The following is an 18,692-nucleotide window of genomic DNA, read 5'->3' on the forward strand; positions in this document are numbered from 1 at the left end:
AGTTCAGTGAGTTTTGCGGGGAGGGCACTGAGTGTTCTAAAACTTTAATTTTCTTGTGTGTTTTAGTAGCCTTTTGTGTTGAACTGTAGGATGGCGGGGTGTTATAGCCTACATCAGGGTTACTCAACTAATCTTAACAAAGGTCCAGTTTGATAAGTTGAATATTTTTAGCGGTCCGGTGAATAACTTATTTCACATACAACCACGAAAGTCTCCCAGTAACTGGGATAATCACAGTAAAAATTGCTTCCTCTCAGTAAAAATCTGTTTAAAGAAGCCCTGAAACGTGGCAGTGAGGTTATTCCAAAAGCTCAAAGTCCACCATCAACACCCAAAAGGTCCGGATTCGGACCGCGGTCCGCCAGTTGAGTAGCCCTGGCCTACATTGTTTCCAGCTTCCATTCCCATGTAGCCCCGACAACTATGCCGTACGGATGATGAAAGTGTTTTTTTTTTTACAAGTTCGACTTCGTATTTTGGGGATGGTACTCACGAGAAACTGCTGTAGCTACCTGCTGTCGTCCACCCTTCATGCAGACTGGATAAAATAACCACACTATGACGCAATAATTGGGAAACGGAGTTATTTGCTCAAATTAAAGTATTGGCCGGAAGAGAGGAGAAATATACTGTAGACAAAAGAAAAAAAAAATTAGTTAGTAGCTCAACTTAAAGTATTGGCCGGAAGAGAGGAGTAATATAGCCTACTGTAGATAGCCTATAAGAAAAAAAATTTAGTTAGTAGCTTGCAAACAAATGCTATGCACGGCTTGCACGCGGACCTAGACTTCTGAGCTCAAGTGTGTATAGGCCTATCATTAATTTGTTAAAATGGCTCCTAAACAAAAGTGGGGGACTATTAAAAAATGCCCATTCCCTCTAGGATATCAGAAGCTCACCAATTTCGACATCCAACTAAGCGTAGACAATCTGTCAAGGCCTCAGTCCAGAAAAACCAAGTGAGGTTTTAAAAGTTAAATAATATTGGTTGTAATCATTGGCTACTCGTAGACTAAGTATCTACTGTAGGTATCTACTATCTAGATACCTAGGACCTAGGTATCTACCTAATTATGAAAAAAATAAGGCAGACAACATAATGTAAAACAACAACTGCACGCCCAACAAGCTGGTGCTAGAGCAAAGCCCAATTACAGATCCATAATAGGGTGCACTGCCTGGTAATTTTATGTTCAAGGAAAATGTACGACGAGTTCAAATTACATATCAAGTTTGCAAGTCATCGTGTTGCACATCGCGATTTTGGATATCAAATCCTTAAAGGTAGGCTACAGTAAAATTTTCAGTAGTTCAGTTCAAAGAATACAGCAGTTGAGTTTAGAAAGAGATCACAACCGTATTTTTTGGTTGCAAGAAACAAATAAGTTTGAAACTTTTATGGAGGTCTACCTGTTAGCCAACAGAGGCGTAGGCTACACTGTAAACTTACTGGAGACGGAGTTTTGGAGTATTTAGAAGACCGAGTCTCGGTTTTCGGCCGGAGTCTGAAATTCTTCGCAAAAACAAGAGCCGGAGTTTGATTTTTATGCCAGTTGATACTTTAGCATGCAAACATTTATGCTGTAAGCTAATAGCGTAGTTGTTATTTTTGTATACCTCTATGGCTTTACTTTCCAGGCAGTATTTGTTTCATTTAAAAATACCTATGTCTTCTTTTCATGACAGAGACCAGGGAAGGTAGCTTACAAGTGTAATAGCCTACGTAGAAGTTTATACAAATTTTTGATGGTCGTTTATGTTTTGAGTTTGAAGTAGGATTGGAGTTTAGAGTCAATATTCTCAAAATATTTGGAGCAGGAGTGGATTTGGAGCAGGAGTGGATTTGGAGCAGCAGACTTCGGAGTCGCAGTAGAGGTGGAGCAGGAGTCCAAAAAGTCTGACTCCGTAGACCTCTGAGCTGTTACCGTAACCTACCGTATAAAGTTGTACTTACTAAACTTTATTTTGTTTTATGTTTGCTATAAATGGACTTTCTAATTGGTTTCTTGTTGAAATGCAATAAGTTTACAATATTTTTTTTTGTCCAATAAAAACTTTTAGGCTACAATTTTTCGCTTAAAATGAAACTGATTTTCATAAAATCGAGCAAGTAATTTTGAAGCTGCGACCCTTTAAAAACGGGTAGCCTATTTTGTGATCATTCAAGCATCAAATTTTCTAAAAACGAAAAGTTGGCTTTTCAGTTGATACCTGAGGCTACTCCTTGCAAAACTTTTTGATAGATAAAGCTTTGGTAGAGAGTTTGCATTTTTGAACCATAGACAAGCAAAACAAAGTAACCTTAGCGGGTTTAACATGATGTAGGCTATTAAACACAAAACAAAATATATAATATTAATGACTCAAACGTTTTCGACACGTACCGGTACGTGTGTCCTCATCAGGAATTAAATCTGCAATATACATAAAATGAAAAATTGTAAGATAAATTTGACTTTGCACTAGGCCCAAGGCTTATGAGAGGGGGGTACGGAGGGTACGGCGTACCCTTGAGGGCCCAGGCCTGTGTTTGTTGGGGGGCCCGAAATTGTGGTTTTACAGTTTATGCGCAAAAATGTTTGGTTAAAACTATCCTAAACGACTGATTTCAAGCATAAAAGTTGTTATTCTTTAGTCCTGGGGAGCCCGTAATCTAGCAAAAGGGCCCAGAAAGGTAATCGAGTGCTTTGCAAGCAAATTATGGGCCCAAAGTGGTAATTTAATGCTTTACGTGCAAAAATGTTCTGTTAAAAGCACCCTAAATTAAATCATGAAAGTTATTTATTCTCCTGTCCGGGGAGGGAGGGGCATAGTATAGCAAAAGCAGGCTTTAGAAAAACCTGGGCAAAAAGCCGGGTGTTTTTTTTTTGTGTGCTTTTTAAAAACTATTTGACAAAGGTAGTTTCACGCTTATTTCACCACAGTGAATTTCGGAGTTAGAGCAGGAGCTGGAGAATACTTTCGGAGCAGGACCAGAGCCGGAATCAAAAAAAGTGACTTCTTTCGTTCACCTCTTCTAGTGCTGGGCATGTGGTGAATGCAAAAGTTAATGAAGAAAGGTTAGGATTGGTCAGATGATTAACTTGATTATGTTTTAACAAGATGTCATGTTTGAGCCTTGGTAGAGAGCTTGGCTTGTAGGCTACCAGATACATATAACACTCAGTAACGTTAACGAATTTAACATTAAACACAGAAAAAAAACTGCTAAATCCAACGTTTTCGACACCACATAGTGCCCTCTTCAGAAATAATTATAAGCTACATCTAAGAGAAATAAAAAAATGAATTTAAAAATTTTACATTAAAGATGTAGCCTACAAGCGATAGTACCTCTCAGCAACAGAACCATCAACAACTGACACACGAATTCAATGCAGGATACACAAATTGGCGAGGGACAGATCACATGATAGGCTATGCACAAAATAATAGTTTTATTGCAGCCTGATACTATTATTGCGCACAGATGTCCATTTCTGCAGTAAAATGTTGTGTGGTGTGCAATACGCCTAAGCAAACATCACACTTTTTGCCCAAGACAAGGGGGCCCGGAGTGAAAGGGGGCCCGGAATGACTCTTCGTACCCCTAGCGAAAATTTCTCTCAGAGGCCCTGACTAGGCCTATATGCCTACGGTAACGACACTCAGGACTGAAAAGCACAAACTGAACAAACGATACAAGAATGATTAGGCTACGAGTAAATTGTACGGTGGGAAACAGATCACATAAGGTGTAGGCCTAAACTACAGTAAGTTATTATTTACTCGTAGGCTAATCATTCTTGTATCATTTGTTCAGTTTGTGCTTTTCAGTCCAGAGTGTCGTTGCAGTTAGGCTATAGTGCAAAGTCAAATTTATCTTACAATTTTTCATTTTATGTATATTGCAGATTTAATTCCTGATGAGGACACTTGTAGCCTACTTGTCGAAAACGTTTGAGTCATTATGTTATATATTTTTTGATAGATTTAAACAATTTTAGCGACAAAGACCTGCTACCGTACTTTTTAACTGAGTTTTTTTTATCAGTCAACCGTGACGAAAATTCAGTAGATTTTAAATCATTTAGGCTACAAGTAAAAATGGCTTTTTTATTTTTATGATTTGCGAGCACTATAAGTTAATAGTTTGAAAAAGTGTCTTTCAATCTTTAGAGGATTTAATCCTCGGACCTCGGGAGATCACAAAACTATCCCACTTTGAAAAAACCATAGCCCACAGGCTAACATCATAAATATTTGATCGATTTTTGTAAAATTTATTCAGGATGGCGAATTATAAAATGTGACAAAATTCCTTCAAGAAACGTGACTTTTGTGATATGACATAAATGATTGTGCAAAAAAAATGCTCACAGGCCAAATAAAGATCTATTCTCCAGGTAGGTTACTTCATAAAAAAATGGTTAGAAAGTTTTTTATAGTAGGCCCAGTCAATTAGGGGAGACTGGGGTTTGTTGGAACATTTTCTAGAAAAGTCCACGTAACAAAAGAACCCTTTGCAATTCAAAGTAAAATTTTCTCAATAACCTTGACTAACCTGTTGTCTAACACTGTAACAAAGAAAAATTCACCACACATTAAAACATTTCTCATAAATTTAATTTTACCAACAGCAGTCAAATGTTCCAACAAACCCCGGTGCTGGGGTTTGTTGGAACATCACACAGGGTTTGTTGGAACATTACTTTTTCTTTACAAATACTTCACAAAAAGCAGTATATTAGTGTATTTTGAATAAAAAATGTGGAAAGGTTTATTATGTTTTCACTTAAGGTAGAATAGTATATGTAAAATGATGGATTACCATGGCTTTTGCAAACAAAAAATTTTTTTTAGTCCAAACTGTTTGAAATGAAAAAAATAATATTGCTTGTTTATGATGATGGTCTAAGAAAATGATATCACAAGCATTAGTACACAACCACAAACAACACTGAATTTAACAAATTTATTGGAGATTATATCTAGCTAAATCCACAGAAAACACAAATTTTTCTTGGCGACGCTTAGTGCCTTTCAGATTGGAAGGTTTCAGTAACTTAAAGACAATGTCACAAAGGTGATGAGTGAAATCAGAATTGTCACTATTTTTGGAACAAATGTAGGACATTCATCAAGCATTTCGGATTGCTCACAGCATCGTAAGAATCGCATAGTCACATCACTATCATCAAAAACATCAATAATTTTCCCAACAAAGTGCTGTAAACGTTTCGAAGTGTTGAATTTCACAAGAACAAATTCTCCTTCTTGAATGTCAGATAGTTTACTCTTGGAAAGATAAACATAGGTGGAATTGAATTTCCAATTGCACTAATTGCACAACACAATGTGACAAGCTTTCCTCGTTCTGCAGAAACAATAGCGCCTACTTGTTTTACACCAGATGGAGCCACAACCTTACAGGGCTTTTGCACAGTAGTGCAACCTGTTTCATCCAGGTTCCATATTTTATAAGGTGTGAAAGAATCCCTGTCTATTACAGAGGAGAGGTTATTAAAAAATGTTGGCACATTGTGTAGACTAAAGCTTGTTGCACGGCTTAAATGGTGTACTTTCTGGTGTTCGCAACGATAGATTTGGATGCCTCTTCATAAATCCTTGCAACCAGTCACATCCAGCTGACTTGCCTTGGTCCCAAGAGCCTGGAAACTTCAGGCCAAGCTCCTTGGCATAATCATATGCCAGCTTTTTAACTTCTTTAGTTGACAAGCCATAATATAAAGCTGATGCTTTTAAAAGATAATTCATTAACTCAGCTTCTTGAACAGCAGTAAAAAACATTTCTGTTATTGAAACATTCATAATGAGGTAAATTTACTTCATCCGGATTACTATTTGCAGATGGTAATTTCTGTCGATGCTTTAAGCAATTCCTCCTTAATGTCACATGAGGAATATCATATACTGTTTTGCAACAGTTTGACATAGGCTTAGTCTTTTTTGGATTAATGCTTCCATCATCGCCCTTTCCATAACATCTGTTGGCATTGTAGCACATTGTGTTTTTCGCTTATAAGTACGCATACTGATTATCAATTTAAGAAAGAAATTTTCTATAATTGTTGACAACTAAAAAGTATAATATGGTAATAAATAAGTTGTTAGATATGTATTATTAAAATCATTGGTCATTGAAAAAGACAAGTTTATGCACAAACACAAATTTCACTTAATTGAGGTCATTAGAACATGTTCTAACTAACCCCATGAGAGATGTTCTAACAAACCCCATAAGCTAAACTGAAATAAATAAGTTAAATTTGCAAATCTGGTCACAATTAAGCAAACTTTTTTTGTACTTTGCAACAGCTCTACCTTTGTAGGTAACACAAACAAAAACTTTTTTTTATTATCTTCCTTTTTCCTTCAGGTAGGCAAACTTTTTGGGCGGTACCCAAATTTACTTTTAGCCATCAAAAACAAACAAACACTTTTCCAGTGAGAACTCCTAGAAGGTTTGGTCAAAGAAAATCACAGCAGCAGCATTTCAGTGTTTCCAGTCGTAAAATAAAAAAAAAATTCTGTAAAATATTTTCGGGGTGCAAAAAAAAGCAATGTTCTAACAAACCCCATGTTCCAACAAACCCCAGTCTCCCCTATGCTCACGAGGTAATATTTGGTTTAGAATATGGTGGGAAGAGGAACGGAAGCATCCAAAAACAGACCAGAAAACTGTAGATGGGATTGTGGCCAGGTTAACGGCTAACGCTTCGAAGAAAGTACCTGATTCAAAGAGAATAGCGGAAGGACCTACCCAAGAGAGTATTGTCAACAGTTTTGCCTGGAAAGGATATAATTAATGAAACTATTTTTGCATGTGGATGTTTGGCGCGTCGTCGTTCGCTGGTGGCGCGAGTATCGATTTGTTGACGTGTAGGCTATACTGTATAGCCTACTTTACTTATGTTGGAACAGAAGTCATTTCAAGTTCAAGATATGAAATCGAAAAATCGCTTGTGCAGTTCCTTCCTCCTAGTAAGCCCTTTTTTGCATTAATTCAACACTTGCATGAGTTTAATTAGGCCCAACACAAATCAGAGTGATTTTCAGCAGCGATCCCAAACCTTTTTTCTCTCACGGACTGGTTATAAATAGTCACCATTTTGAACGTTTTCCGTTACGTAAAAAAGGGCAAAAAGAGCCTCTACAAATATGCGAAACTACCAGAAATAACCTATTAAAGGCTTTGTCAGTACGAGGATAGATTCAAAAATCAATTTGTAAAATAACATAAACAATGAAAAAGTCGAGGTCGGAAAAAGAAACTAGTTTAGCAGGAGGTCCAAGAGGATTACTCTAGCCAGAAATTTTTGACTAATTAACGTTGCTTTGGTCGCTTTTTGTGCACCTTCAGGTCCAAATGATTTTTTGTTCAAAACGCACTCCGTGTATTTGGTCAATATCATCAAATTAAAACTAGATTTTTTCACACGTTTGACTGACTATTTTGATTTAAAATCGAAGTTACTTTTTGAATGTAGGCTACCGTACTTTCTTTCACGACTACAGAAGGGTTTCAATATTTTGATTGTTGAAGGTTTGTATAATATTGTGTGGGCTTTCAGTAAAATTTATCTGAGGTTTTCCCACCTTTCGTATATAGGCTAGCAGGCAAATTCACCTCATACCTCCACTGACAAGTTCGAAATATTTCATAAGCAGCCTATTTTAGTTTTTGAGGGCCTCTTAAAACTTTACCGATGCCGGTAGGCTACTAATGTTTAAATTCAACGCTAATAGGCCTACCATGCGCTTCTAATGCCACCCGTTCTTTAAGGACATGGGGTTAAACGGGCAAACCAGTTTTGCAAAAATATAGAAAATTTACGTGTTTTTTCGATTTTTTTTTTGGGGGGGAGGGGAAGTGGTACGTGACCAAAGGCTCCGTACCACTTCCCCAACGATATTTATTTGTACGTTTTCACTGTTATCAATTTATTTTATGGCTAAGGGCATCCTTTCAACCAATTTGCATTCTTGACGGCAATTTTGAACGTGTGCTCGCGCAACCCGATAGCAACCTTTTCGCGACCCAAGTGGTTGAAATGAAGACCCCTGATTTACAAGGAAAAGTCTCTGATTTTCATCTCACACCTCACGAGGAAATCACTGAAAACGCTGACTGTAAGAAGCAAGGTTTAGGGTCGGAAAAAGTGGCAGCCTGCAGCAGTGCGTTCCTCATTCAATTTCCTTTCTGGCTCGCCAACCATTGCAAAGTGCTAATAAAGTAATCGAAAAGTGGACAAGAAATTAGCTTTGTTTTGTGATACAACGCTTAAGGCTAACCATGTAATATTCTGGGGTGGACCGGTGCAACATCACCATCTTTAGTCAGTCATTGAATCAATGCACAGGGTCGAGTCAAATCACAGGATTGACGTTTATTGCAACACAAACATTAAATTACTGGACTGTACAACATCGGCAATGATAGCAAGCGCAACAAAGTCAAGTAGCTTGATAGGCTGATGCGTTGCTAGTACTGCCATCAAATTAAATAAAAAATCTTATTTTAACGAAAGATATGTTGATGAAAAACCCAACAAAAGCACTTTCAACCACCATTCGTCGTTCAACACCGGGTAGATAAAGCTACTTTGTAACGATATGTCTTGAACGAGAGAAATGGATTGAACGTAATTCAGAATCAGTTTCATGCAATTCAGTAAACATGTTGTAGCCTAAGTCGTAGGATATTTTTACTTGTATTTGTTTTGGCTCAAAATTTAAATTGGTAAAACTTTTAATTCAACGATACTTTTTTTTAATTTAAAAAACTAATTCACTTCAATTACATGTTGTGAATTGACTGTTTATTGCGCAATAAATACCATTACGCCATAAATAGGCAATGTATTAATTCGTTCGTAAAAGCACTTGAGCTCCAATGATAAGGCCACAACCGCTCGATAAAATTTTGCATATTTCCAATCTTTTTGATGACTTCGGCAAAAATATGGAAAGTGAAACATACAGCTGCACAATGGTTTTACAGAATGTTGAAGAAAATACTGCAAGATAGTGTTCATATTGCACTAAAAGTACAGATGGAAGCAATTTCGCAAACAATACATCATTCAAATAAAATTTAAATTCAGGTCTACTGCATTTTGATTCATGAATGAAATTACGAAAAGATTAATAAACACTGCAATTTTGAGTACGCTTCACAAAATACGTATCGTACCGAACACAAATTGTCCTTGCAATTAAGGCAAGGCGTTAAGGTAATACAAGAAAAATAATAATTAAACACTGATGTTGTCGCAAAAATAAAGTATCACAGCCTTTTCATTGTATGGCACAATCGAGATAAAACAATTCCGGATGAAACTTGTTTCAAACCAGTTTTGACTGCGTGGTCTAGGCGAACAGTTCTCCGCATCTACTCACGAAATCGACATACTTAAATTCCGAGTATTTTGTAATCAATATGTCAAAAAAAGCAGAAGTGAGTTCAATCTTCATTTCAAACGGACAGTGAGAAAACGCGTGGACGATTCAAATGACGTTTATACCAGCTAGGATTGCGACGACCAGAAAAGCAACATAGATGCAAATGAGAATACCTCCGTACACAGGAGTGATCTTAAACTTTTTGCAGGGAATTACAATGAAGGTGAAACACAGGCTGAAAATCACACCACCGCATAAGACAGCTTCAAGATGGTTAAAGGCAACCTGTAAAAGAACGCAGACGGTTAGCCGCATGATTTAATGCGAACATACTTGTTTCAAAGCTGGCAATATGACACATAAAAACACAAAAAAGATTTTGAAATATCAGCACTTGCATTACCACGTATATAAATATAAATCTAAAGACTACGTATCACTTAAATGCCAACTTCGCCGAGTCTTTCCAAAAAAAATTATTAAAAGAGCTGCGTTTCCCTTTACTTGAAGACAAGTAGTCCGGCTCAAGACAGTCAGGTACCAAGGCTTAAAATCAAGTGAAAATTACAACAACAACGTAAATACTGGTGTCAATCACTTACTTTTATGCTTCCATTTCTAATAATACTGATGGTGCAGGGCAGTCCAACTCCAATAAGCAGGTCTGTGGTTCAGCAGGTTAAGGTCACATCAGAGAACACAGCGGTCAGAAATATAAGCTATGGGAACTGGAGAACACGATAAAAAATTTGATCGATAGACTTGTGCACTGCCACACACTACACACATAGTGAGTAATGCAAATCACAATAGGAATATACAACTTGGATCACAATAACATTCTCGTATGATCGCTTGAGCAACCGGCAACCTGAAAATAAACTCCCTGTCTCATCGTAAAATGTTGTTGACCAAGTCGACATTCGCTAAAAAGAAGTTCTCCAGGTTCAAACTAAATATGGGTCAAAATATACTTCACTCTTACTTCAAACTTATCGTTGCGTCAACGCCATACACAGGGGCGGATCCAGCTAGTAGTCTTAGGGGTGCGATTTTAACAAGACACAAGTAGGTCTACATTTATTCGACCTTGCAAATACACCGTGTATAAAGGAACTTTTCTGTGTTTTAGGCGATCACCTCAATCGCCCCTTCCTTTTGAATTCACCACTGGCTATACATTCTGAAGCTTCAAATTACAAAATATTTTAACTCAAGAAAAGGATACTAAATAATGGACCACCGAAGCAAGCGGACCAGCTCATTCGAGGACGTCCTTGCTTCGCAAGGGCTACGTCAGCAACTACGTCACCGATAGAGTTGCCAAAAGCGAGAAACGTCAAGCCCATGACAACGTTGCTGACGTTTAAGATGACGCCGAAGGTCTGCAGCAGGTTGACAATCTCATTGGCGATGGTGTAAGTCCATATGATGGCAACTACAAACCCGAAGTACGCGAAGATCTGCAATAATGTACGTTTCGTCCTTTTAATATTGATCCAACCTAAGTTTACACCAAGCATATGTAAAGCTAACTACCCAAACAGCAAAGTCCGTCATTTTTACAATGATTCAACGATGGATTTTCTCCCTGGGTATTGATTGCTAATAGTATTGACATTGGATAGGTAATAGGTATGCCTATTCGATCAGGTAAGCCATGTGATATTGACACAGTCAAATCACACAGTGATTGCCACTATTTTATGTTACAAACTTTGTTCTCAAATAGTAACGGTTTCCTTTTCACGTCGCTGTAACGTTCAACTATACAACGACAGCGTGAAAAGACAAACGTTGCTCTAATGAGCACAGACTTAAGATGTAAAAACTACAAGTCAAATAAAATGACGATTTAAACCCTTAACAACTAAATACATGATGAACTGAACCGATTGACATTCAAAATAAACTCACCCACTGATAAGCTGGGTGGGACAAGTTGTTGGATGTGAACCACACAGAGGTAGCAGCCACAGCTCCAATGATGAGCAACAGACCCCAAAGAGGAAAAACACCTCCTAACCACACGTCACTTCCTGGAGACAATCACGAAATCGTCACAATCACTACATCATCAGCACGTCACAATGACGTTATGATCTCGAGTAGCTAGCATAAGCGATTTTTTCAGGGGGAAATGTTTTAAATGCTATTTTAGTCAATAAATTAAATCGCCTGATATTGGACCCAAGACCACAAGCGTGATGACTTACTTTTTGTCGCAAAAACGCAGAATAGAGGGGAAATAATGAGGCTGAAGCAGTTCAGGGGCCTGTTCCAGCCCCTTCGTGAGGTCCCCAACGTGATGAGAGGGATAGTGGCTTTGCACACCAAATTCCAAGGCACCTGTTCCAACATGAGTGGACGTAAGCATTTCAAGTACGAACTTCTCACATGTCCAGGGTGACAGATGCAGAGTTGCAAACTTTTGTATATCAACTTAACACCACATAACCATAACACACTCCTACTTCATAATAATAATATGCATAACAGCAACTGTTAGTTGCAAAATAGCAGTAACCAAGTATTTTCCGTAGTATGATTACAAACACCACATATAGCATCACCCGTCACTGTGTGACGTTTCCATGCGGTCAACATATCCACCAATGAGCATTGAGCACCCATAACAGGTTGATGTGTAAGACGAGTATCAGTAGCCACCGTTGACAGCTTGCTTGAATAATTTTGCAAAACAACAAGCAAGATCATACAAAAACAAAGTCAATAATAGACATCTTCTGACAACGATGGTACAACCAACTTGACATGCGGCTATACTCTCAAAGGTTTCGTATCTTTCAACGATATTTTTCAATATTCTATGCATTAAACGTCTGAAATAATCCGATCATTGCAGTCAATATCAAAAAAGAAATTGAAAAATAAAGCTGCTCAGTGCAGATAATAACGTTCCCAATATCTTAAGCAACGTAATATGTTATTTTTAAACTTTCTTAATATTTCTTGGACAGTGTTAGTTATTTAGATTTCAAACATGACTGCAATGCGACGACAAAGTCAGCGTACAGATCGTTAATACCAAAGCATGAGAATCAAGGAATATTTTGTTTCCTGCAAACAAACCATTCGATGAGAGTCAATCGCTACGATTCGTCGAGAGTAACAATACGTCATCAAGCAGCAAGATGTTGTGTTGCTTCAACAGTGAACGTCACATCCGGTAAACCGTAATAAAAATATAAGCACCAAGGTTTGCGTTGCTGCAAATTGCTATTTAAAAATTATTTGAAACAATCATTCAAGCTGATGATTTCAATCACAGATGCATTTAGGGTTGAGGGCTGAACGCTGGCAGATGAAAAAGGTGATATCAGGCAAATGGGAACGACAAAAACGAGGATGATTTGGGTGATGTGAGGTAAAACCTTTGGTGACAAATTTACCAATACTACGTTGAAGAGTGGACTGCCGAGCTGGGAATACTGATCAACATCTAAAAGAGAATCGTCTGAGATTGTTGGGACACCTTAAATGAGAGGATGAGGAATGCGTTGTGAGAAAAAAATCGAAATGAATTAGTGGTTTCAAGTGCAAAAAAGACCTAAAAAAAGATAAAACATTAAAGGATGACACGGTTGGTAGAAATGTAACCATCGATAATGTCAACGACAGAGAAAAAAATGGAGGCGTCACGGCAAACAATTGAACAACCCTGATACTTTTGGATGATATTCAGGCCCGAGTCGGAGAATGCAAATGAATAACAAAATGACTTATAAAAACAATTGTTTAAAGTCAAATCGTAATTAAAATTCAGTGCTTTCGGAAACGTTTAGTTTTCTAGACACTTCCATTAAGCAATACACAACTTTACCTGCAATAATAATAGAACCCTGACGATACAGTTTGCCTTCTGCCAATCTTTCTTCTTGAGGGGATTGATGTCACTTATAAACATGAAAGGTAAGGATCGATCAGTGAAGTCAATTTCCTCAACTTCTTCATCATCCTCATTATGTCCACTTTCCATCGAAGAATGATCATTTAGCAACGCTGAAGACGACACGATTTAATAGTTTTTAGGTCAAGACCAATCACCGATGTGTTATAAGAGATCCCAAAAAAAATTACCATTGTTGATCTCAGAATTATCCTTAATTTTAACAGTTTTCCGGTGAGAATTTTGATTTTAGAAACAAATAAATTTCAAAGCGTTTGTTCCCAGACAGCAAACATTTTTACATTGATTTAACGTCTGCAGACATTGAATCAAGGCAAAAATGACAGATTTTGATGTCTAGATTGAATCGTTTATTTTCTTCCCACCTTCCTCCCTAGGATCTTCTCCTAGGAAGTTGTACCTGGTCTTCTGATGAGAAGACGGAGGTAAACGGAAATGGACATCCATCCAATTCCCATTCCCATCTGAATCGATGTTGTTGTTATTTGTGTTCGGACTAAAAAGCAAATTCTATAGTTCAAAGACTAAATGTACGTTGCCAAAGAAAACACATAACCCACGCATAACTCTTCCAGAACGATGTGTACAGAAACAGGTTTGAGTACTTTACATCAACTGCAAACATGAACCCACCTGGAAAGCGCAGGCGAACCAAGGGCGAGTAGAGGTGTTCTTTCGTGGGAATCAGTAGGAATAGGAACGTCATTTATCACCGCTCCACCGTTTTCTTCAGCCAAAATTCCTTCTGCAATCTTTCTGCAAGCACGCAGTTTTTGATGTATGACCCGACCGATAACCACCACAGCCACATAGAATATGTAGAAGCAGAGAAACCCTTCAAAACAATCGTTTGCCATCAGTCTTCACACAGTGTGAAATCATCAGTACATGACTTGACACATCTTTTAAACGACAGAAAGTTCCGTAGTTACTTTTTAAATAGATTAAAACGATATTTAGTTTTGTGCTTGTGTATATATTATGACTGACATGGAATACATCACACACAATATATAGTATGATTAGCATACCATTTAAATGAAATATTACTAAAATACGTTTTAGAAATACAAGACTACGACAACCTCCCAGGAATTTCATAATACATTTCAGAACAACTCAGAATACGACAGCTATTTGTCAGTGCGAAATTTTTAGTAATAAAAGGTTTCTGCAGATTCTTAACCTTGAATAAGAGTACTGATGAAGCCGCCTTTACGGCGGCGAAAGCTCTACCAATAAACTTTTGTAGTTACCAAACCTGGTTGATTTTTTATCGAAATTTTTAGGTTGTCTTCTTTCGTTGAGACTTGTAACAGTTGCGAGAACGCTGTCAACAACTAACGATTTGGAACCAAAAAGAACAAAATCAGTAACTTCAAGACACGCAGCTTCATAAGACAAAATAACATGCTAGACAACAAATCAACCGTTTTTTTACATTTTTTACGTCTGCAGACGTTGAATCAATGTAAAAACGGTTGATTTGCTGTCCGGGATGCGAAATTTTTTTCCCACGAGATTTCTGTCTCATTTACATAATTTGGTAAAAGTTTGTATTAAAACCGTGTGAATGCAACATTTTTTCGTTGGCACGGTTGGTTCAGTGGTTTCAAACTTATTTTTTCTAACGAAGTCAAACTTATTTTTTCTTTAAATTAATTTTTGCGGTGCACAAGAGCTTTTCAAAAAAAGTAGGGTTAGGGAAAGCTTATATTTTATTATCATTGCAGAATTTCATTGGCAAATAGTTATTTTGCAATCTGAATCAACCAATCTCTCAACACACTTTCGGAAAATCTTAGCCTACTTTTAGAGTGACTAGAATCAGGGGCGCCGGAAGCGGGGGGGCGGATGACCCCTTGCCCTCAATTTTTCTGCAGATGGAGGGGCAAGGGGGGCAATGGTGCTCTTTTAAAGTCATGTAAGCTACTGCACATTTTGCAATATAACAATTTCTGCTATTCGCTTTTAGCCTAATTATAATCTTTCATTTTTGCCTCAAAATAATATTTACGTCACAAAATTTTGCAACACAGTACAGGCCTTAAAACTAGGCTTACCATACGTCCCGTTTTAGGCGGGACAGTCCCGCTTTTTAACGTCTTGTCCCGGTGTCCCGACCGGTTAGCCAAACGTCCCGCTTGGGCGTTCAGCCAGCCAGCATAATACACGAGCATTACCAATTAGCATGTTCTCGTTACTGTTGTTGCTATGTAGCCTACTTGCTGAAGGTGAATTTTTTCCATCATGAAGAGCATGTGGTCTGAGAGCAGAAGCAGGATGCTGGAGCAGAACGTGAAAGCCGTTATCACATGTAAAATCAATACTGATTGGTCCTGCTCTGACTTTTACGAGAATGTAAAATTGAACAATGTCTTTTTGAAGAAGGTGTTATCTATAGAAAAGTATGATTGGGCGAATAAGTAAATTCACAAATGCTTGTACGCAGTGTTGGGTAAATTCAGTGCAATTGGGAGTTACTTATCGACGTGAATACCGCAGGCTATTTTATTATTCTTTCTTTCTTTTGCTTTATAGAAAAAACCTAAATTCGAATTATTTTGTATCGTTAACGTCAATTCCTTTCTATTTTTCGAACTGAAACCGATATTTAGACAGAGAATATGCGCATGAACTCTCGATGACAATACGGTCAAGGAAGACAGCCGAGATGGCTTTAAATGTAGGCCTATGTAATAATATCGGAAAACGTCAAGTTAAAAAATCACAGCTAATGGTCTTGGTCTTTGGAGGCGTCCCGTTTTGAACTCACAAAAATATGGTAAGCCTACTTAAAACTCGTTTTTTTTTTTCGGCAGCCATCGTGGCCTACCGGGAGCTCCTTTTCGGCGGCCAAATCTGCGTGCTTGGAGGCCAAAATACAAAATAAAAATAACGATAGCACAAGTAAATAGAATTAAACTTGCAACAATGCTGAAATGATCACTTAGCGTTGTTGAACTCTAGGCCTGGGCGACGTCCTATAATAGAATCGTTGCATCACGCAATAACTGCTTTATCGGGATTGTAATCCAGTACTGCGGGACCATCTAACGACACTCGCACGAGCGAGTGTCTCCAATGTGGCTGATTTTAAAGAAGTTCGTCACTCCCCTAGAATTCTTTTTAGCAACGAAAAACAACGTTCGACATGTGAAGAGCTTGTTTCCAAAACCGCTTACATCCACTTTCGGTGATTTCGAGAAAACCACGAAAAACGTTTATGACAGTTTCGCTTGGTAAATGTAATGCGCTTTTGATTTCTAACGATGTATAACTACCTACTGAATTGAGCCATGACGTTTGTCCAGATCTAAGGAATATTAGAAGGCTTAGAATCGCCTTTTTATAAAATTAGAAATGTGGATATAAGCGGTTTTGGAAATAAACTGGAGAATAAAAATTGCCAGAATGACAGAAACCAATTTTCCAAGCTGACCACCACTAATTCATCACCACAATCCAATCCACTTTAAACAAAGCAAAAAAACACAGTTATAAAGCTCAAGTAGGCTACTAAGCAGTCTAAGCACCGTTGGTAGCTGCAACCAGTGTTGCCAGATTTTTTGAAAAAAAAAGAGCCCAAAAATGCGCCAAAGCGATTTAAAAGTAGCCCAATTTGCCGTCGCGACGTCGACGATCGAACGACGAAGGCGCAAGCTTTCTAGGGGGGTTTTGGGGCATGCCCCCAAGAGTCATGGACAAAGCAACATCTTTGTCCATCATGCTGATTGTGTAGATACAAAATGCATAGGCCTATACTCAGTGGCGTAGCCAGAAAAAAAATTTGGGGGGGGCCAAATATTTTATGAAATGATGAGAACGACAAAGTGTCTGATTAAGCCATCGCCACCTGATGTGCAGTGGCGTATCCTGGTGGGTTGAGCAAGGGAAGCAATAAAAGTGGTGGGGGTTAAAGCGTGCCGAAGGCACACGTATTCTAGGGGGGCCCGGGGGCATGCTCCCCTGGAAAATATTTGCAAATTTACACTCAAATAATGGATTATAGCGCTTTCTGGAAACACTTTTAGGGTAATATTTGTATAAAATTTATTAGCAGAAAAACAGCTATTACGGTAACTTATTAAAGGTAGCTCTTACACACGAACGGGCAAAAACTGCGGCTAAAATTAGAAAACACCAAAAACTCAGCTACACAAAAACTCAATAACTACACAAAAACCCAACAGAGTAAGCCATTCTGAAATTAATCCACAAATTAGTTCAAAGAAACGTAAATCGCGTAAATTTTGCGCGATTTACAATTTGCAAAATTTATTGGTGTCTTTCTGTGTGTCTAAAACAAATCCTTGGGGGTGTTAATAGCCAGATGTCTTGGAAAACGTTATAAATTTCTACAAATTTTATTATATTTTCAACAAAGGGCTCAACTTCGGAATCCAATCTTTGAAAATTGGGGGGGGGGGGGGGGGGGCATGGCCCCTTTCGGCTAGTTCGGTTAGGCGAGTTCCCTATTCGGCGAGTTCCCTATTCGGTAGGAGCCTTTTTTGGCGAGAGCCTTTTTCGTCTAGTTCCCTATTCGGCGATTTTTAGAAATTTTTGAAAGGAAATTATCGGGTAGCCTACTGTAGCTAAAATATCTTTGCCGTTTTTACATCGTTTTAACGTCGCTAAACGTTGAAATCGTGCAGAAAAAAATTAAAATAAACTGTTTGAACTATTAAAAATTAAAATTTGTCATGTTTATGTCAATAAGTTAGTACTTTTGAATAGTTAAAATGATTAGTTTGGATCAACAAATGTGTGGCCTACAGCTTGGATCGAAAGGAAATTATCGGGTACCGTAGCCTAGTTATCCCGACCAGCAGAAATTTGTTCACAAGAACCCAGTTAGCCTAACAGTTTGTTTTTACATTGTAGTAACAGAATGTAAAGGCTAACCAAATGTGTGGCCTACAGCTTGGATCGAAAAAAAATTATCGGGTACCGTAGCCCAGGGCTTCCCAAACTTTTTTGATCGTGACCCTTTTGAATCTCCTAAAATTTTCCGCGACCCTTTCCAGTTGACATGATAAACAGTGCAAAATATACATTTGTGATATTTATTAAAAGGCGTAATTCGAACGAAACTAGAGTAGCATCAAGCAACCGATACTCGAAACCTGCTACTTTACACGTAGCCTGTTAGAAACAAAACACAACCGAAAACACATTTCTTCAGTGTGATGAGTGCGACTGCTTTCTGCTGCAAAGCAAATCCAGTCGATGCTCAAATTGTTACTGCTGGTCTCAAGGCTGTTTCAATCTTGCTTAGTCAGGAACGGTGTTTTCTTGCGATTATCGTCAACTTTGATAACGTTGACTCGCGCAGACGCGTGAACACAAACGGCAG

General features: G+C 38.1%; 3 protein-coding genes across 3 annotated transcripts in view; 1 reads left to right on the forward strand and 2 right to left on the reverse strand.

Annotated features, from left to right (window-relative positions):
- The window catches only part of LOC145771977 (uncharacterized), a 228,054-nt gene that overhangs the window by 65,945 nt on the left and 143,417 nt on the right, over positions 1-18,692 (reverse strand). The window lies entirely within an intron of this gene.
- On the forward strand, positions 629-6,928 carry LOC145772742 (uncharacterized). The gene is made up of 2 exons (XM_082584619.1): positions 629-959; positions 6,635-6,928. The coding sequence occupies exons 1-2, from the start codon at positions 832-834 to the stop codon at positions 6,807-6,809; spliced, it is 303 nt and encodes a 100-aa protein (XP_082440745.1). The 5' UTR covers positions 629-831; the 3' UTR covers positions 6,810-6,928.
- LOC145772493 (mitochondrial sodium/calcium exchanger protein-like) overlaps positions 8,262-18,692 on the reverse strand; it is a 49,490-nt gene continuing 39,059 nt past the window's right edge. The window contains exons 7-14 of the mRNA XM_082584368.1: positions 13,970-14,171; positions 13,702-13,832; positions 13,250-13,428; positions 11,622-11,754; positions 11,323-11,444; positions 10,634-10,868; positions 10,008-10,069; positions 8,262-9,690 (exon numbers count right to left, since the gene is read on the reverse strand). Of these exons, the coding sequence (XP_082440494.1) occupies positions 9,511-9,690; positions 10,008-10,069; positions 10,634-10,868; positions 11,323-11,444; positions 11,622-11,754; positions 13,250-13,428; positions 13,702-13,832; positions 13,970-14,171 (1,244 nt within the window). The 3' untranslated portion in view covers positions 8,262-9,510. The remainder of the gene's footprint in view (positions 9,691-10,007; positions 10,070-10,633; positions 10,869-11,322; positions 11,445-11,621; positions 11,755-13,249; positions 13,429-13,701; positions 13,833-13,969; positions 14,172-18,692) is intronic.

The sequence above is a fragment of the Aplidium turbinatum genome, chromosome 6, assembly GCF_918807975.1.
Source record: "Aplidium turbinatum chromosome 6, kaAplTurb1.1, whole genome shotgun sequence".
Classification (NCBI taxonomy): Eukaryota; Metazoa; Chordata; class Ascidiacea; order Aplousobranchia; family Polyclinidae; genus Aplidium; species Aplidium turbinatum.